Below are 17,570 nucleotides of genomic sequence, written 5' to 3'. Positions count from 1 at the left end.
AAAAATAGCACGTCTCTCAGTTTCTAAACAAATAAATCAATATACTAATTACAAGCAATTTAACAGATACACCTTAAAATGTCTCCAAAAGTCAAAGGATGAAGGAATAGCGAAAGGAAACAGGGCAAACACCCCGGATCCAGCAGAATCTTAATAACGAAGCTGACGGAGGGAAAGCCTGGGGCAGAAAGTCAGGAGCCTCCCTGGGCTGCAGAAGCTCAGCTCAGCTCGGCTCCCGTCCCGAAGGGAACACTGCCCACAGCGAACCCACGCAGCGCGGCCGGGGGGCTGGCAGGAGGCGGCCCCGCGCTCTCAGAGCCTGCCCTGCCCGGCCAGTGGGCACGGCCACCCCCGTGCTGGGCCTGGACAGTCCACACTGCATGAGGGCAAGCAGTGGCACCGGGAGGCTGGTGCCCTCTCGGGAGTTTTCCTCAACGGGTTGGAGAGAAGTACTCGCTTTTCAAGAGTTTAATTAAGCAAGCAGAACGTGAGCCCGAGGCCTCCAACGCCATCTGTGCAGCCAGGTGAGGAGGGCGCGCGGCCAGAGGGAAGCAGAGTCCACAGGCGCGGGAAGAGCCCGAGGGCACGCCTGGCTCCCTGTTCCAGCCACACCCAGACAGTGGAGGCCCATCCTTCCCCAGCACCCAGAGAGCGGAGGCCCGTCCTTCCCCAGGGGCTGTTCAGCACGGCGGTAATCCCCCTTTGCCTTACACTCACATCATCTAAAAACTGCATCCGTAGCTCTTTCATGAAGAAACACCATAGTCTAGTTAAAAGGCAAATGAGGTAGTAAATGTATTTGATAAGATGAAAGAGGTACTCAGCGTTCTATTAAAAGCCAACACAAATTGATACAAGAAGCTGAATGTAAGAAGAGCCAGAAGGACAAAGGCACAAAGAGCAAAGTCACGCTCTTGGCGCACTGTTTTATACACAGCTTCGCCCCATGGAGAAACAGATGAGAAAACTTGAGGCGCAGAGGCTGGGAGACCTGCCCGCGGCCACAGCTGTCATGGCATCAACACAAGAAAGCAGACTCACACCCCCTGATTCAAGAGCCTAAAGTCTGCCTCTAAGACAGATACTCACTCTCATAGATCAAGGGTGCTTTTTAATAACTTCTAATTTTGAAACAGTTTAGACTCACAAGAAGTGGCAAACAGGACAGAGAGTCCCGTGTGCCCTTCACTTGCTTCCGCTGAAGGTAACATGTTGCACGACCACTGCACGCTATCCACACACAGACCTGCTGCGACAGTGCGGTTAGCTCAAATGCAGACTTGATCCGGGCTCTGCACTCTCTGCTGTGGGTCCCACGGAGAGGTTCCCATCACCAGCCTGTCCATCCGTCTCCCCCAGGACACAGGCGTCTCCATCACGGCAAGGGCCCTCCTCCCCCTCCCCTCAAGAGTCACACCTGTCCCAGCCCTACCCCCGGCAACCAGGGATTTATTCTCCACCATTACACTTTTGTAACTTCAAGAATGTTATGCCCAAGTTATCGTATGGATCAATAGTTTATTCCTTTTTATTGATGGACAGTATTCATTGTATAGATATACTGTAGTTTGTTTATCCAAGTGATGTTTTTTTAAAAGCCTTCATTTCCCAGGTTCTCTCTGATATAGTTGTATTTTGTCGTTAAAAGAAAGCTTGGTGCATTCTCAAGAATAAGGTTTATCGTATTTGAGACCACAAAATTTTAGGTTAGAAAGTACTGCCATGGAAGTTAATCAAATTTGTGTAACTTCCTTTACACAAAAATTGCAGGGAATTCCCTAGTGGTCCAGTGGTTAGGGCTTGGCGCTTTCACTGCCGTGGCCTGGGTTCAATCCCTGGGTGGGGAACTAAGATCCCACAAGCTGCACAGCACGGTCAAAAAAAAAAAGAAAAAAAGAAAAATTGCAAAAAAGTTCTGTGATCTAGGGTAATGGGAGGTATTTTATTTGAACCGATGTTCCCACTGAATTGTTTTCAATGTTCCCACTGAAAACAATAAGAAATACTATATAAATTTTTTTTAATTCTTAAAAGAAATAAAGAACTGAGTAGATAGTGAGAAATTTCTGGACTAAATCCGAATCAGCTACCAGAGAGGTCAGGGACCATACGATCTCCTTTGCCCTGAGAGCACACGCCCTCCCCAAGAGTTTGGACTTTCCCTTCCATAGTCCACCTGTGCAAGGAGCAAAAGTAAAGACCAGGAACATCGAAAGGTGGAGGTCCAACAAGAGGGCCTCCTTCCCATGACGGGCGGGGCCGTGAAGGGCTAACTCTCAAACTTAGGGAGAACCTGGACCACGGCACCTACACGTGGAGATGGAGCCAGTTCACATTTCCTGAATAATTCAGTAACTGTGAACCTTGAACTTGGATGAAGATGTTCCAAGACAGGCAGTACCTCCAAGTACACAGTTTAGAAGCAGGGTATTTGTCTTGGAAAAATGTATTTTCATCTTTTATTTCAAATGATTCCTATAGTTAGCCTTTTAAATATAATTGCCAAGAAACAAACAAAACCCAAATAAACCACAGCACAACACAACAGCAAACACCACACAGTACACAGTCAAACAACATACCATGAACAAGAGCCACAAGGAAAAAACACAAGAGAACAAAACTGCGAAAGGCATCAGATATTACACGTGACAGACACAAACTATAAAACACCTGGATACACAAGAACAATTAGAAGAATATTTGCATAGAATAGGCAAATATAAAAATGAAATAGTCAATGTGATACAGAAATTGAATAAAATTTTTAGAACTAAAAAAATACTAATAACTGAAATTAAGAAACTGATTGGTTTAATAGCTGACTAGACACAGCCAAAGATGAAATTAGTGACTTGGAAGACAAGGCACTAGGAATATTATTTATTAATAGAATAAAGCACAGAGACAAAAAGGTGGGAAATACAAAAGTAAAAACAGTAGAAACAAAGGGTACAGTGTGGATATCTAACCAACCTTGAAAGAGAGGTGACAAAATAGGGCAAAGGCAGTATTTAAAGAGACAAACTAAGAATTTTCTTGGATGAATGAAAGAAACCTATCTACAGATTCAAGAATAAACATTCATCTAGACATTGTATCAGAGAGCAGGACACCAACAACAGAGAGAAAATCTGAAAGAGGCTGGAAGGGTCACAGGGGAGTAAGACTTAAATGACAGCCAGTAGACAGCAGCCATGGAAGCCAAAAGAGAGTAAAATAATCATGACAACTTAGAAATCTATGCACAGGTGAAACTATTTTTCAAGAAGAAAAGCCAAGCAAAAATCTAGAGAGTTCCCAACAAAGACCAGCACTAAACAAAAACTAAAAAAATAAATTTCTGACAGAAGGAAAATTATTCTACATGGAAGGTGTGAAATGCAAGAAGAAGAACAAAACATGGATAAACCAAAATTAAGAGGGAATCTGTAGGGACTTCCCTGGCGGTCCAGTGGTTAAGACTCCGCGCTCCCAATGCAGGGGGCCCAGGTTCGGTCCCTGGTCGGGGAACCGGATCCCACATGCATGCCACAACTGGGAGTTCACATGCCGCAGCTGGGTGTCTGCATGCTGCAACTAAGAAGTCTGCATGTCGCAACTAAAGATCTCTCACGCTGCAACGAAGATCCTGAGTGCCACAACTAAGAACCAGCACAACCAAAATAAATAAATAAATACATAAATAAATAAATAAATAAATAAATAAATATTTTTTAAAAAAGAGGGAATGTGTAAAACAGTAACATCTTGGAGTTTAAGAATAACTACAATTAGAATAAATGACAAAAATGGATCAGGTCAGAAGGGGTAAATGGAGTTAAACACTTCTAAGGTGACATGCAAAGGAAATGATTACCTTTAGACTTTGAGAAATTAAGAATGTTTTTAATTTCTAGGATAAATACTAAAAGAACAGAAACTGCTTATAAAACTTACAAACTACTAGAAAAAAAAGTGGAATTATAAAAAATAATAAATAAAATGGTAAGAAAGGAGAAAAAATATAGAATAGTTAAGTCACATTAAAAGCACAATATAGGGCTTCCATGGTGGCACAGTGGTTGAGACTCTGCCTGCCAATGCAGGGGACACGGGTTCAAGCCCTGGTCTGGGAAGATCCCACATGCCGCGGAGCAACTGGGCCCGTGAGCCACAGCTACTGAGCCTGCGCGTCTGGAGCCTGTGCTCCGCAACAAGAGAGGCCACGATAGTGAGAGGCCCATGCACCGCGATGAAGAGTGGCCCCCGCTTGCCGCAACTAGAGAAAGCCCTAGCACAGAAACGAAGACCCAACATAGCAATCAATCAATCAATAAATCAATAAATCTTTAAAAAAAAAAAAAGCACAATATAAAATGATAGATTTAAACTAAAAATATAAGGGTATTACAATAATTGTGCATGCACTAAATAGTCAAAAATTATGGGAGTAGATAAAAATTAAACTTTATGCTATTTACAAGAGACATATATAAATACAATTACACAGAAAAGTTGAAAGTACAAAGATGGAAGAAGACATGCCAAGCAAATTAAAGCCAGCTGGCATTACTATATTAACATAAAACAAAGTAGAATTTAATGCAAAAAGCTTTAGCGGAGATAAAGAAAGTCACTTTGTAATGAGAAAACGCCTAATTCAGCAGAAATATATAGCAATTTAAATTTGTATACAAGAGGGAGGGGATATGGGGATATATGTATACATATAGCTGATTCACTTTGTTATACAGCAGAAACTAACACAATACTGTAAAGCAACTATACTCCAATAAAGATGTTAAAAAAAAATTTGGAATTTACAAAAAAAGTTTGTAAATACCAAAAACAGACAGAATTCCAAGGAAAAATAGATAAATTCACAATACTGATCAGAGATTTTAACACAACCCTCAGTAACTGTTAGAAAAGGTAAAGAACAAAATCAAGCAGGGGTACAGAGAAACTGAAAAACAAGATGAACAATCTTGACCTAATAGACATATGAAACACTGCAGCCAACAATTCAGATTCCATGTTCTTTTCAAGCACACAGCGAATGTTTACAAAAACCAACTAAATATCAGGCCCTATAACTAGTCTCAACATATTTCATAGATCTGAAATAATGAATGCTATGTTTTCTGACAACAATGCAATTAAGTCAAATATGAACAAAGACATACTTAGAAAAGTCAAATATGGTTGTAAACTAAGAAATAACTTTGTAATAACTATGGGTCAAAGAAGAAATCACAGTGGAGATTTTAAAATATTCTGTAGTTGACAGTAACAAAAACTCTATACATATGAAAACTTTTAGGATGCAGGCAAAGTAGTACTTACAGAGAAATTTATAGCGTCAACTGCATATATTCAAAAAGGGGAAAAAACGTGAAAACTAGTGAATTAAGTATCTATCTGAAGAAGTAAGAATAATACAAACCAAAGAAGGTAGGAGGAAAGAAATAAGGTAAGGTAACATTAATAAAACAGAAAAATACTATATAGCATAGAAAATCAATAAACTCAACCTTAAGACTGCTAAAGTTGACAAACCACTGGAAGACTAATCAAGAAAAAAAAGAGAAAGGGCAGAAATAAGTATCAAGAATGAAGAAGATCAGGGCTTCCCTGGTGGTGCAGTGGTTGAGAGTCTGCCTGCTAATGCAGGGGACACGGGTTCGAGCCCTGGTATGGGAAGATCCCACATGCCACGGAGCAACTAGGCCCGTGAGCCACAATTACTGAGCCTGCGCGTCTGGAGCCTGTGCTCCGCAACAAGAGAGGCCGTGACAGTGAGAGGCCCACGCACTGCGATGAAGAGTGGCCCCCGCTTGCCGCAACTACAGAAAGCCCTAGCACAGAAACGAAGACCCAACATAGCAATCAATCAATCAATCAATCAATAAATCTTAAAAAAAAATGAAGAAGATCAATATCACAGATCCTACATATAAGAAGAGATAACAAGAAAACACTATTAACAAAATTTAATTTAAAAAATTTGAGGGCTTCCCTGGTGGCACAGTGGTTAAGAATCTGCCTGCCAATGCAGCGGTCACGGGTTCGAGCCCTGGTCCTGGAAGATCCCACATACCACGGAGCAACTAAGCCCATGCCTGCAACTACTGAGCCTGCACTCTACAGCCCACGTGTCACAACTACTGAGCCCACATGCCTCAACTACTGAAGCCCACGCACCTAGAGACCGTGCTCCGCAACAAGAGAAGCCACCACAATGAGAACCCCGTGCACCACAAGGAAGAGTAGCCCCTACCCACCACAACTAGAGAAAGCCCACAGCAACGAAGACCCAATGCTGCCAAAAATAAATAAATTAAATAAATAAATTTTTTTAAAAATTTGAATATTTAGGTACAGTTGACATACTTCTTGAAAAGTGCAAGGGGATATAATGTATAAGTTGTTTCTAGTAATACTGAAATACTATATAGCATACTAAGATCAGACACAAAACTATTATACTAAAGATGGCAAAAATGTAAGCAAATAAGCATTCATTTAAAGCTACCTTCTAATTACAGTTCAGACTCGATTGTTCAAAACACTCTGCTGAGGCTTCATAATCACGAACCTTAGAAACTCAGGAAAGAGGAGATATCGCAGATTAAAATTTTAAGAGTTCTATTTTAACATGCATATTAAATGTATACATATGCAAATTCTATAGCTCAATAAAAGCAGCTGATATTTAGACCAAAAGCAACATTCCTTCTCTAATTCTGTATTACACATATAAGGAAAATGAAAGAGAAATACATATAAGGAAAATGAGAGAGAAACAAATAGAAAACAGCTCAACTTAGTTCAAATATATATTGACCCAAGTAGATGTTGTCTTAAAACCAGTCAACAATCTGGTTTTAAGATGTTACTTAACATACTAAAAGTTACTTAACATACTAAAAGTTATAATTACAGATGAAATGGAAGCGATTTAGGTATCAAGCCTCTTTTGTAGTGTACTTTCATGATAACATAACAAATATCACACTGAACAAGACAGAAGAATTGCCTGGTATTTTTCTATTTATAGCCTTAATTTTATAGCTGTAACTTTTCCAAAACTGACTCAATTTTCTCAAGAGGAAATTAAAAGCCTGAAAGCAGCTTTTCTAACTCTTTAAAGTTAACTATTTAAACTATAACTATTTAAGAAATATATTTAAACTAGTAAAGAAATCAACTCTGTCAAACATCTTTCCACAACAAAAAGTTCAGGCTGACATGGCCTCCTTGATGTAAATATGTCCAAGGAATAAATAATTACAATTTTAAACAAAAATATTTTAGAGAAGACTCATCAATATATTTTATGAGAAGAGCATAATCTTGATACTAAACACCAAAAGAATGATATGAGAAGGAAAGTTATAAGTCAATCTCACTCATGTAAACCAATGCAAAAATTTCACAAAAATTACAAGCAAATGGAACCTAGTAATACATGAAGGCGTACTATACCATGACCAACTTGTGTTTTTTCCCCCAAAGAATACAAGGTAGGTATAGCATTAGAGAGTCAATCAGTTTAATTTAGCATATTAATATATTAAAGAAGAAAAATTTAAGATGAAAAATCATCTCAATGGATTTAGTAGAAGTATTTTTTAAATGATATGAATGATTTAAAAACAACATTTAGCAAATAGAGGTAGAAAAAACTTCTATTATATATTATAGAAAAGGGGTTCTGTAAAAACTTGTAGCATCCTTACTGATGAAATGTTGAAAGTTTTGCCTTTCACATTGGAAACAAGAGAAGAATGGCCGTTATAATTACTTCTACTTAAGGTTACACTATAAATCATTACTATGGTGAGAAGGGAAAGAAAGAAATGGTGCAAAAAATTGAAAGAAAGAAAGCTGTCATTATCTACTGATTATCTACTGAGTACAGAGAAAATCCAATAGATTCCAGACTAATAATTAAAATCAATAAAGTTTTACCAAAATTGATGGATTCAATCATTTTATAGAAATCCACTTTATTTCTCCATACCAGCAACAAATATATAGGAAACAGTTCTTTCAAAAAACAGTATTTATTAACAGCATTTAAAAATACCAAATATCTAATAATAGCTCTAACAAAATTTGTGCAAGATTCCTATGGAAATTTTTTTAAATGTTGAGATGTTAAAGAAGACCTAAAATGATTAAGAGATATGCCAGATTCATGGTTTGGAAGATTTAATATTAAATGCAAATGACCAAGGAAAGCAAACATGGAGGAAGGACTTGCTTTTATCAAATACTGACTTATTATAAGGGCTTATGAACTAAGGCACTTTGTTATTTGGTCAGGAAAATACAACCAGACCAGAACAGGGGACCCAAAACAGACCTGTGCATATATGAAAACTTAGTATGTGACAGAGGGGGCTCTAGATCATTGGGAAAAAGAGTGTTTTCTGTAAAGGGTGCTAAAACGACCGGTGTGGGAAAAATATGTGAAAATACTACTTCACACCATTAAAAAAACAACAAACAACAAGAAAAAGAACAAAAACACTTCCAGTGGTAAAAGATAAAACTGATAAACTTTGAGAAGTTAACACCGGAGGACAGCTTCACCATCCTGGAGTAAAGGAGGATTTCTTAAACATACAGAGACTGAAAGCCAGCAACAAAATAGAACTATAAATTTAACTATGTAAAATTAACAATTTTATTTATAATTTCACCACTGGGTGAGTAAAAATTCAAGCTAGAGATTGAGAAAGATTATTAGCAAAACCGAGAACTGAAAAAGTACTAACATCCAGAACACATAAGTAACTACAAACTGCCCAGCAAGGCAGATTCCATAAGGTTTCAAGAGCTGAGAATAATTCTCTGTGACAGGATGTTCCACCCTCTGGACTCACAGCTCCACAGCCCTCTGCCTGGCCCATGCCAGCTCTGGCCTCTGAGTTACTCTTCCTTTTCCAAAACGCAGCACGTGTTTACAGCTAGGAGGCTCTATCAGCCCATCCTCAGCCTGCAGAATCTGGGATTCTCACAGGCTTCTTATCTTGTCCTGTCTCTGCCCCTCCCAGTCCGAGCTGGCAGTGTTACTGCTGGTATAACATTCTCAAAGCCTCTGTGGGGCTCTCGGGTGTGTCACGGGGGTCCGCACGTCCACACAAAAGGCTCCTCCACAGGTCTCTGCTGGACAACCCCATCTATTCCTCGCTTCTGCTGAGATGGCTAAGTGGATCTATGAGTACCACACCTAAACTCTTCAGCAAAAGGCTGTCCAGTCACACCCTTGGACTTCTCTCCTGTGCATGCTTTCCAAACGCTGAAGCCTCTAATGTTAGCATCTTCTGCAACCTCGATAGGCTGCAAATTCCCCAAGCCATCAATACCTGAATATCATTCCTAGGTCTAAGTAACGTTGAAAGTACTCTTTTCCCCAAGCATGCTTCCTGGAAAATGAGGCCTTACTGAGAATATCTGGTAGGTTAGCTCAAACTTGTAAAATGTCGCAGAAAGGGCACCTGACGTGTAAATAACTTGACAAAAATCTCCTAAGAATCTTCCTTCAATAAAACTTCAGGAAAGTTAATTCCAACTTCGGAAGCGAATTTTCTACCTGGTAGCTAACGTTTTCGACACTCCCTTCTTGGTGTGCTGACCGAGCAGAGCTCTGAGCAGGGCACCAGGCGCTGCCCCGGGCGGTCAGACGGTGGAACGTGCGTGTGGGCATTTCCCTGGCAAGCCTCCTGCACACCCGCTGATCCGGCCGCCCGACCTACAGAAAATGAGAGGAAAACTGCCTCCCAAGCCACACAAGCTCTCATCGACATCAGCGTTTACACAAAGACACCCTATCGGCAAGAGGTTCTCAAGTGTTGCTCGGAAGGAACGCGCCATCGCCTCGTGGAACACCACCGTGCTTGTACTGCCCACGTCCGCCTCACGTGGGTAAACCCTCCCTGACCCAGCACTGGCAAGACGGTTGTTTCTGACCAACTAGACTGTTATGCGGCATTTTAAAGCATATGCACAAAGAACGTAATCATTAGAGACATGTAACTGCAAGTTGCGGACCTGAGGGAATCTGACGTGCCCCATAAAGTGTTCTGATCGCTTGCTTTGTGCTATCAGTGACACAACGATCTAAGGAACATACATTCATTTTAGAGTTACAGGAGTTATGTTCTGTACTGTTTTCCTTGAAAGACAAAGTAAACTGGATCAGGTGACTCAAACATCTTTAATTCTGTAGAGAATTTCTATGAAACAGCTTTTCTTTCTTAAGCTGGAAAAGCCTTTTAAGAGTGTTAGGTCAGACAGATGTAGAGAACAAACGTATGGACACCAAGAGGGGAAAGTGGCGGGAGGTAGGGATGGTGGTGTGATGAACTGGGCGATTGGGACTGACATGTAGACACTGATGTGTATAAAGCTGATGACTAATAAGAACCTGCTGTACAAAAAAATAAATAAAATAAAATTCAAAAAAAAAGAGTGTTAGGTCAGTAGAAGAAAAAGCACTTTACTTTTCAGAATTGTGTATTTTGCAAAACAAAAAAAATTTTTTAATCTATTCTTTATTAAAGGCAGAAGCGTATTTAGTAAATACTAAAAGTATTGCTACTCATATTTTAATGGAAACTTTGCAATGGGAAAACAAACTTGGTTGAATCAAATGGAAGCCTTAAGCCCCTAACTCAGTGTCCTCTATACATTTTACGGTTTTCATCCCTTCTGCTAAATCTGTATAATTGCATTCTCAGACTGTGAAAAAAAAGGAAAAGTATCGTGCTGAAGTAGGCATGAGATATTATGGAGCTAAACAGAGGTACAGTCATAATTCTGCCTAGTGTAAGTATCTCCAAGCTTGACCGAACATGTTACCCTAAATAGAAAATTGTTGATGGAAAAACTAGAACAAACCAGATTTGCAGAAAGCCTTGTACCTTTTCTCATTTTGTAATCAGACTTTTTTTTTTTTTGGCCACACCATGCAGTACATAGGATCTGAGTTCCCTGACCAGGGATTGAACCTGTGCCCCCTGCAGTGGAAGCACAGAGTATTAAGCACTGGACTGCCAGGGAAGTCCCATATAATCAGACTTTTTAAAAGGATATACAATGCATGCACCCCAATGTTCATTGCAGCACTATTTACAACAGCCAGGACATGGAAGCAACCTAAATGCCCATTGACAGACAAATGGATAAAGAAGACGTGGTACATATATACAATGGAATACTACTCAGCCATAAAAAGGAACGGAATAGTGCCATTTGCAGAGATGTGGATGGACCTAGAGACTGGCATACAGAATGAAATAAGTCAGAAAGAGAAAAACAAATATTGTATAATATCACTTATATGTGGAATCTAGAAAAATGGTACAGACAAACTTATTTGCAAAGCAGAAACAGAAACACAGACGTAGAGAACAAACTTACGGTTACCAAGGGGGGAAGTGGGGGTGGGATGAACTGGGAGATTGGGAGTGACATATATACACTATTGATACTATGTATAAAACAGATAACTAACCAGAACCTGCTGTATAGCACAGGAAACTCTTAAAAAAAAAAAAAAGGATATACAGACTGACATTGTCAGTTTACTAAAGAAAGAAAGAAGTCAAAGAGAATTAAAAAAAAATAAAGAGAATAAAGAGAATTAAATGAAATATTAAAAAAATAAAATTTGAATATTGTTCAATGGTTTCTATCAGTTAAAGATAGAAGTGCCCCAGAAACAAGAAGGAAGAGAGTTCTTACTTGGCCTTTCGCATCATACAACAGAAGTAGTAGTGAAGGGACACCACATAACATTTCAGAACTGATACAAGCAACAGAAACGAAGAAAAACAAGATTAATGAAAGCAAAGGAAAAAACCCTGGGAATTCCCAAGAAAAAAAGATGTGCTTAAGAGCTATAGGAATAGGAGCTGTCTGTTGGCAGCTGCAGAAGGACAGGCAGGAAGGACTGTGTTAACAGCTAAGATGGGCAGTGCTGACCCTGAGATTCAGCCCCAGGAGGCCGACTGAGCTGGCACTGCGCGGGGCTCGCAGTGGGGTTCACGTGGGGCTGCGGGGTTCACACCAGGGTCAGTGGGCTTCACACCAGGGTCAGTGTAGTTCACACCAGGGGACAATGGGGTTCATACCAGGGTCAGTAGGCTTCACAGCAGGGTCAGTGGGGTTCACACCAGGGTCAGTGGGGTTCACACCAGGCAGTGGGGTTCACACCAGGGGCCAGGGCTCAGAGCGGGCAGCAGGGTCCCGAGCTCAGGCCTTCTGGCGCTGAGAGCCGCAGCGGCCGAGGGTAACACAGTGGGCTGCGCGTGGCCTTCTTTCCCCGGGAGTTACAGGCTCACGTTCACTTCTCAGGAGTCAGTGCAGGCAATGAGTGAGAAGTGGCTATGGTTAGGGTCAGTCCTGGTTCTTCCCTCTTTAGTTCTAGGTGGGTCATTTCTTTCACACTGAGAACAATACATTCAATAACGTCATATTCAATGAAACCAGACATCAGTTTTTCTTCATTCTTAAACCCACCTTATGGGAATGATGTAGGAGAAGAGCAGGAGAAAGCGGAAGAGACTGCGGTACCAGGGACCTGAGAATCCCTGCAAGGTCACCATGACAACCGAGAGGGCAACCAACGCCAAAAACAGCGCTTTGGTCAGCTGATTGAGCTCAAGGTCCAGCAAACCAACCTGAAAGGAAATGAAGAGTTAGGACAGAACCACATTCTTAAATTTTCTTTTGTACTAGCCTTTATTATACTGAAATACAAAAATGTCTTAACTTTACATTTTCTTCTGAAAACTTCTCCTGATATTCACAGTTCTTCCTGAAAAGCCTTTTAGAGATTTAGGGAGAATTTCTGAAAATGACTCACGGTCCCCAGAGCATTTCCAGAAAGAGTCTACTGAGAAAACACGAGTCCTGAGTATCCATCCAACCACAAAAAACTCGGATACTTTCGCTAGATGATGAGGTTACGACCAGCAACTGAACAAAAGGGGACGCGGGACGAGAGCCGCACGGACGGCCTGGCAGCCCGGCCAATTCTTCCAGGAGCACACGCGCCTTTTCCTCTGCCCGTGCCACGTCACGGAATCACTTAGGATTTTCTTCAGAACAGGACAGTATGTCTGTCACCCCTCTCTGCCAAGAGCCTCCCTGGAAAGAACTTCTCTTAATTAAGAAGAAAAGCAACAGGTGGAGTAGTTAGCCTGCAATGACAACTTGTTAATTTGCAGAAGTCCTGGACTTTAGGTCCTCCCACACAACACTCCAATTCATCCTGTGGGTCATTTACCAGCTGAGCAAAACGTGAGGGAAAACTATGTCAATAAGAATTAGTTCCTTTTTTGTGTGCGTTCTGTGTGGGATCTTGGGGACAGTAAGAACGAGATACCCAAACACCGTCCATTCTACAAGTGAAGAGAACACAGCTCTTCTGAAGCACGCAGCTTCGATTTCAAGCCCCGGCACCTCCACCAAGTCCTGCTCCGTGCTTAGTGTCACTGCTGAAAGACTACCGTGCAATGCGGCGTGGGGGGCAGAGAGGAGCGGGGAGGGCGGTGCCGGGCTTTGCAGAAGGGCTTTAGAGCCACAAAGAGGACAAGTGACGCCGTACGGCAGTTCAGATCCCTCAAGACTCCGTGTTTGGGCTAGTTTGAATGCTGGCTCTGCCACCTGGCTGCACAACCTTGGGCAAGCTGAGCATCAGTTTTCCCATCTGTAAAATGGGCTGTAACATGTCTTCCTGACAGGACCTGGCGGGGAAAGAGATGACGCACAGCACAGGGAGTACAGCTTCTGGTATAGAGCAAGCCTACATGCATGCTATGACTACTCTCATTACTATTATCATTGTTATTATTATTAAAAACCTGGATATGAATCTCTGTTTACTAACTGTGTGACCTTGGAGAATGTTCTTACACTCTTTAAGCCTCACTCTCTTCCTCTGTAAACTGGTGTTACCCATCTCCTAACAGAGGTGCCTGGAGCAGCCCAAACAATGTGGCAAAGCTCACTGTCACTACTGGTCACCCTCAGGCCAGGGCACAGGAGGTGTTTAACAGAACTGCTTATTCGTAATTTATATGACACTAGCAGAAGACTGAATCCTATCAGGTTATCTGTCTGCCATCTGAGTTTCTCCTGAAACTGGTACAAATTTCTCCTGAATCTGGTACAAATTCTGGAGAAATTTAAAAAGAAAACATGATTACCAAAACTTTGATAAAATAAATGGGATACTATTATTCTCAAATTTAAAACTTTTATAATTACTAACCTACTTAATACCAGTTTATTTTGGAGTGCCTTTTGAATACCATGTCTTTGGCCAATAAAAAGCTAGCCTTTTCCACACTTCACTATTTAGTTTATATCTGGTTTTGATTAGGGTTTGCCACAAAGCCTCATGAGAACGTTAGAACCTGTAGTTACAAAGAAAGCACAAAACTTTATCAGAAAACCCAGTAAGTGCAGCAGTGAAGAAAATTCATTCATTATACAAGCAAGTTTAAATACCTACTACATTTTTTGCTAAACTCTAAGGTTATGAAAAATGAGTAAACTATGAGATTTTACCCTACAAGAAACAGCCAATCTAGTAGGAAGTATAAGGCGAACACCAGTAATATATCCTGTAAAAGAGAAATCTTCTCTAACCAAGCTTATGGATGAAGTCACTTCTTAGAGCTGCCACTCATCAGCACTGCTGTTGGTTGACACCTCACGGCCTTTAGAAGGCTCCAGAAACCATGGGAATGACAACAGGGACCCAGAAGCAACAAGGCTGAAAGTCTGTCTAGCGCACTCGCCCTACCTCCACACCAAACCCGACACTGCAGGGTCCGCACAGTGGGCTGGGAGCCACGGGTCCCCACCTGCAAGGGCCCAGGGGGTGGGAGCGGGGCCAGGGGCGAGACTGCTCTGCAGAGTCTGCGCCTCCAAGCCCCCACCCACAGAGGCCCCGCCCCTCCAGGCCCCACCCCACCACAAGGCCCCACCCCCACTAAGTCCCTCCCCTCACCAGGCCCCTCCTCTCCACCGCCCCTCCAAACCACCCCCACAGAGGACCCACCCCTCCAAAGCCCTGCCCTCCTCAGGCCCCGCCCCCTCGCCTGGGACACGTGGTCTCCTCTGGTCGAGCGCTCTTCAGGCTCCGAACCCCAGAGACTTTAGGCAAGTCCTAGAGATGCGTTGTCTCCACGAGCCTGGGCGCAGATGAGACCCTTCCCGGCCGGGCCGGCCGTGTCTGCAGGGCTCTGCGGGAAGCGCCCTGCCCCCCTAGCGGTCACTTCCAGCGCAGTAACCGGGCGAGTGGGCAATGGGGCCAGCCGGTGCGGGCTCGCCACCTCTGGGCCGGGACAAGCAGCGGGAAGGACCGCGCCGACGGTTCTGGAAGCTTCCCCGGTGGAGCGGGGCTGGAGCTCCGTGAGAGCGGCGGCCGGGACCATGGCGACTGATTTATCAACTCCATTTAAAAACCGGCAGAACCAGGACAAATACCTTGCAATTTCCGCTACTTCAACTACTATATAGTTTATGCTTGAATTATTGAGAAAAATAGGGTTTTGGATTAAAATGAAGAAAAATTAAGCCAGGGAAGTAGAGCATGTTTCAAAGCCCGGGCCCTCTGCGGTGACAAAGACGGCCTAAGTTCCAAGCCTCGCGGAGGGTCAGATGAAGTCATTACTCATTCAGTCAGGGAAAAAAGACTCAATTACCTCAACGTAAAGATGCTATCAATGAATGCAAAGTGCATATTTTACTCTATTCATCCAAATCCCATTAAAAAGTGAAAGGAATGATTTAATCTGGCCTTCCAGAGTTGGCCTTTTTTTGTAATAAAATAAAGAATCACTGTCTTGCAAAATGCATAACCACTGCCTCACACTTTCCCCTGCATCACGGCAGTGAAGGACTGTAAGAGCTGGGACAAAACAGTCAGGAACGAGGACAAAGTTTCCTTTGAAAAAATGACCCATATAGGATGGAAACACTACAAGCAGCCCACTGCACATTGATATTCAGCTAACTCAAAGTATTAATACCTTTCTAATTGACGAGGACACATGTGGCCAACTGCCTGACTAGTGACATAACTAAATGTCGTCTTCACCAACCCCTTCTAATTTAAAGGACGAATGAGAGGTTTAGCAGAGAAAACACAGCTTCTCGGGAATGGGCTGTTCCCTGCTTTCTCTCAGGAGCCTTTCCTGAACTATGACTATTCTTCCTGGAACATAATTGCAACCGAGCTATAGTACATAGTACATAGCACAGAGTACATAGTACATAGCATGATCTTTTTTTTTGGGGGGGGGGCAGTCAATTCTAACAAAGCACAGTGAGAAGAAAAGAGATATTTCAACTATTTTTTTAAAGGTCACTTTCAATTTTATACTCATTTCACTAGAACACCCTTAAAAGTTTCTTCAACTTGTCTAAAATGCAATCTGGACTCAAAAACTATTCAATATGAAAGCTAGTTAACTTTAAAGCTACAGATTCTATAAAGAAGGTGGTAGCTTGAGTTTTGATGTGAAACTCTTCTTTCTTTCAAAAATTTCCTAAAACATCTGAACAGGCCAGATACCTTTTACTATGATTTTAAAACCTTTTTACCCCTAACGTATATTACTAATCAGTTGAAGTAATTATGACTGTATAAGAAAAGGTAAGTACACTAAGAAGTAATTTTCAACATTTTTGTAATTTCCTATATTAGTAAAGCAAATTTTCTTCCACTTGTCATAATATTTGTTTGATTTGAAACAACTGTGATAACAAAATTAAATACGCTACTGGAAATTTTAATCTCCAAGGGAAAATCTGTGCATAATGTCTAAGATGCCACAATGGTTCTGGGAAGGGGCTGCTCTGGGATAATGAGCACAATAATTGCCTGTATAATCTAAAACGCTACTAATGGCAACGATCACAAATCCACTTAGCTCTTCTTTAATTTATGTACCAAGTTTTAAACAGCTAATGGTTCTCAGTAAAATAATGGTTTATACCAACAATGAAGGGTAAATACGGTATCCTCCTGCTTAATCAAGAAAAGATCAGTCAGGTTTTTTAAGGCACCCATGGACGAATGAGACCCCACCTTATCTCAGTAACACAATGCGTTTCCAGCCCGTCTCAAAGTCCCCCTAAGTCCCCAAGAAATCAATGTAGAAGTCTCGTGTTATAAAAACTTAGTAGCAGAGAAAACAAAAGGCATAAAAATACGCACCGCCAACTGCTCCTCACGTGATATTACCCCTGGATCAATGTTATGTGAACATCCAAGTACTGTAAGCTTGCTTCTAAAACTCACATTTCCTTATTTGCTACGTGAAAGTATTTTAGTATAGCAAACCATAAGATGCAAAATGTCAAAAAGCCAATTTAAACTCTTGCAGAAAGCTAAATATCATTTTAATTTGTCCTATATTTTCCCTGTAAATACATCTCAATTTGAAAAACAGAAACGCCTCCAATCTACTAGCAAATGCACTTGCGACGACTCTACACAGGCAGAAATACAGCTTCACACGTGAGAGACTACTTAGGGGAAACTATAACATTACTGT

At 41.5% G+C, this 17,570-nt stretch overlaps 1 protein-coding gene across 7 annotated transcripts in view; it reads right to left on the bottom strand.

Moving 5' to 3' along the window:
- The window catches only part of ATP9B (ATPase phospholipid transporting 9B (putative)), a 227,399-nt gene that overhangs the window by 67,243 nt on the left and 142,586 nt on the right, over positions 1-17,570 (bottom strand). For all 7 annotated transcript variants that reach the window (XM_036874381.1, XM_036874378.1, XM_036874376.1 and 4 more), the window contains one exon: positions 12,517-12,677. In XM_036874381.1, the coding sequence (XP_036730276.1) occupies positions 12,517-12,677 (161 nt within the window). The remainder of the gene's footprint in view (positions 1-12,516; positions 12,678-17,570) is intronic.

The sequence above is a fragment of the Balaenoptera musculus genome, chromosome 14 (assembly GCF_009873245.2).
Source record: "Balaenoptera musculus isolate JJ_BM4_2016_0621 chromosome 14, mBalMus1.pri.v3, whole genome shotgun sequence".
Taxonomy (NCBI): Eukaryota; Metazoa; Chordata; class Mammalia; order Artiodactyla; family Balaenopteridae; genus Balaenoptera; species Balaenoptera musculus.
Note: the sequence above shows the minus strand (reverse complement) of the source record. Positions and strands in the feature narration are given on the sequence as shown.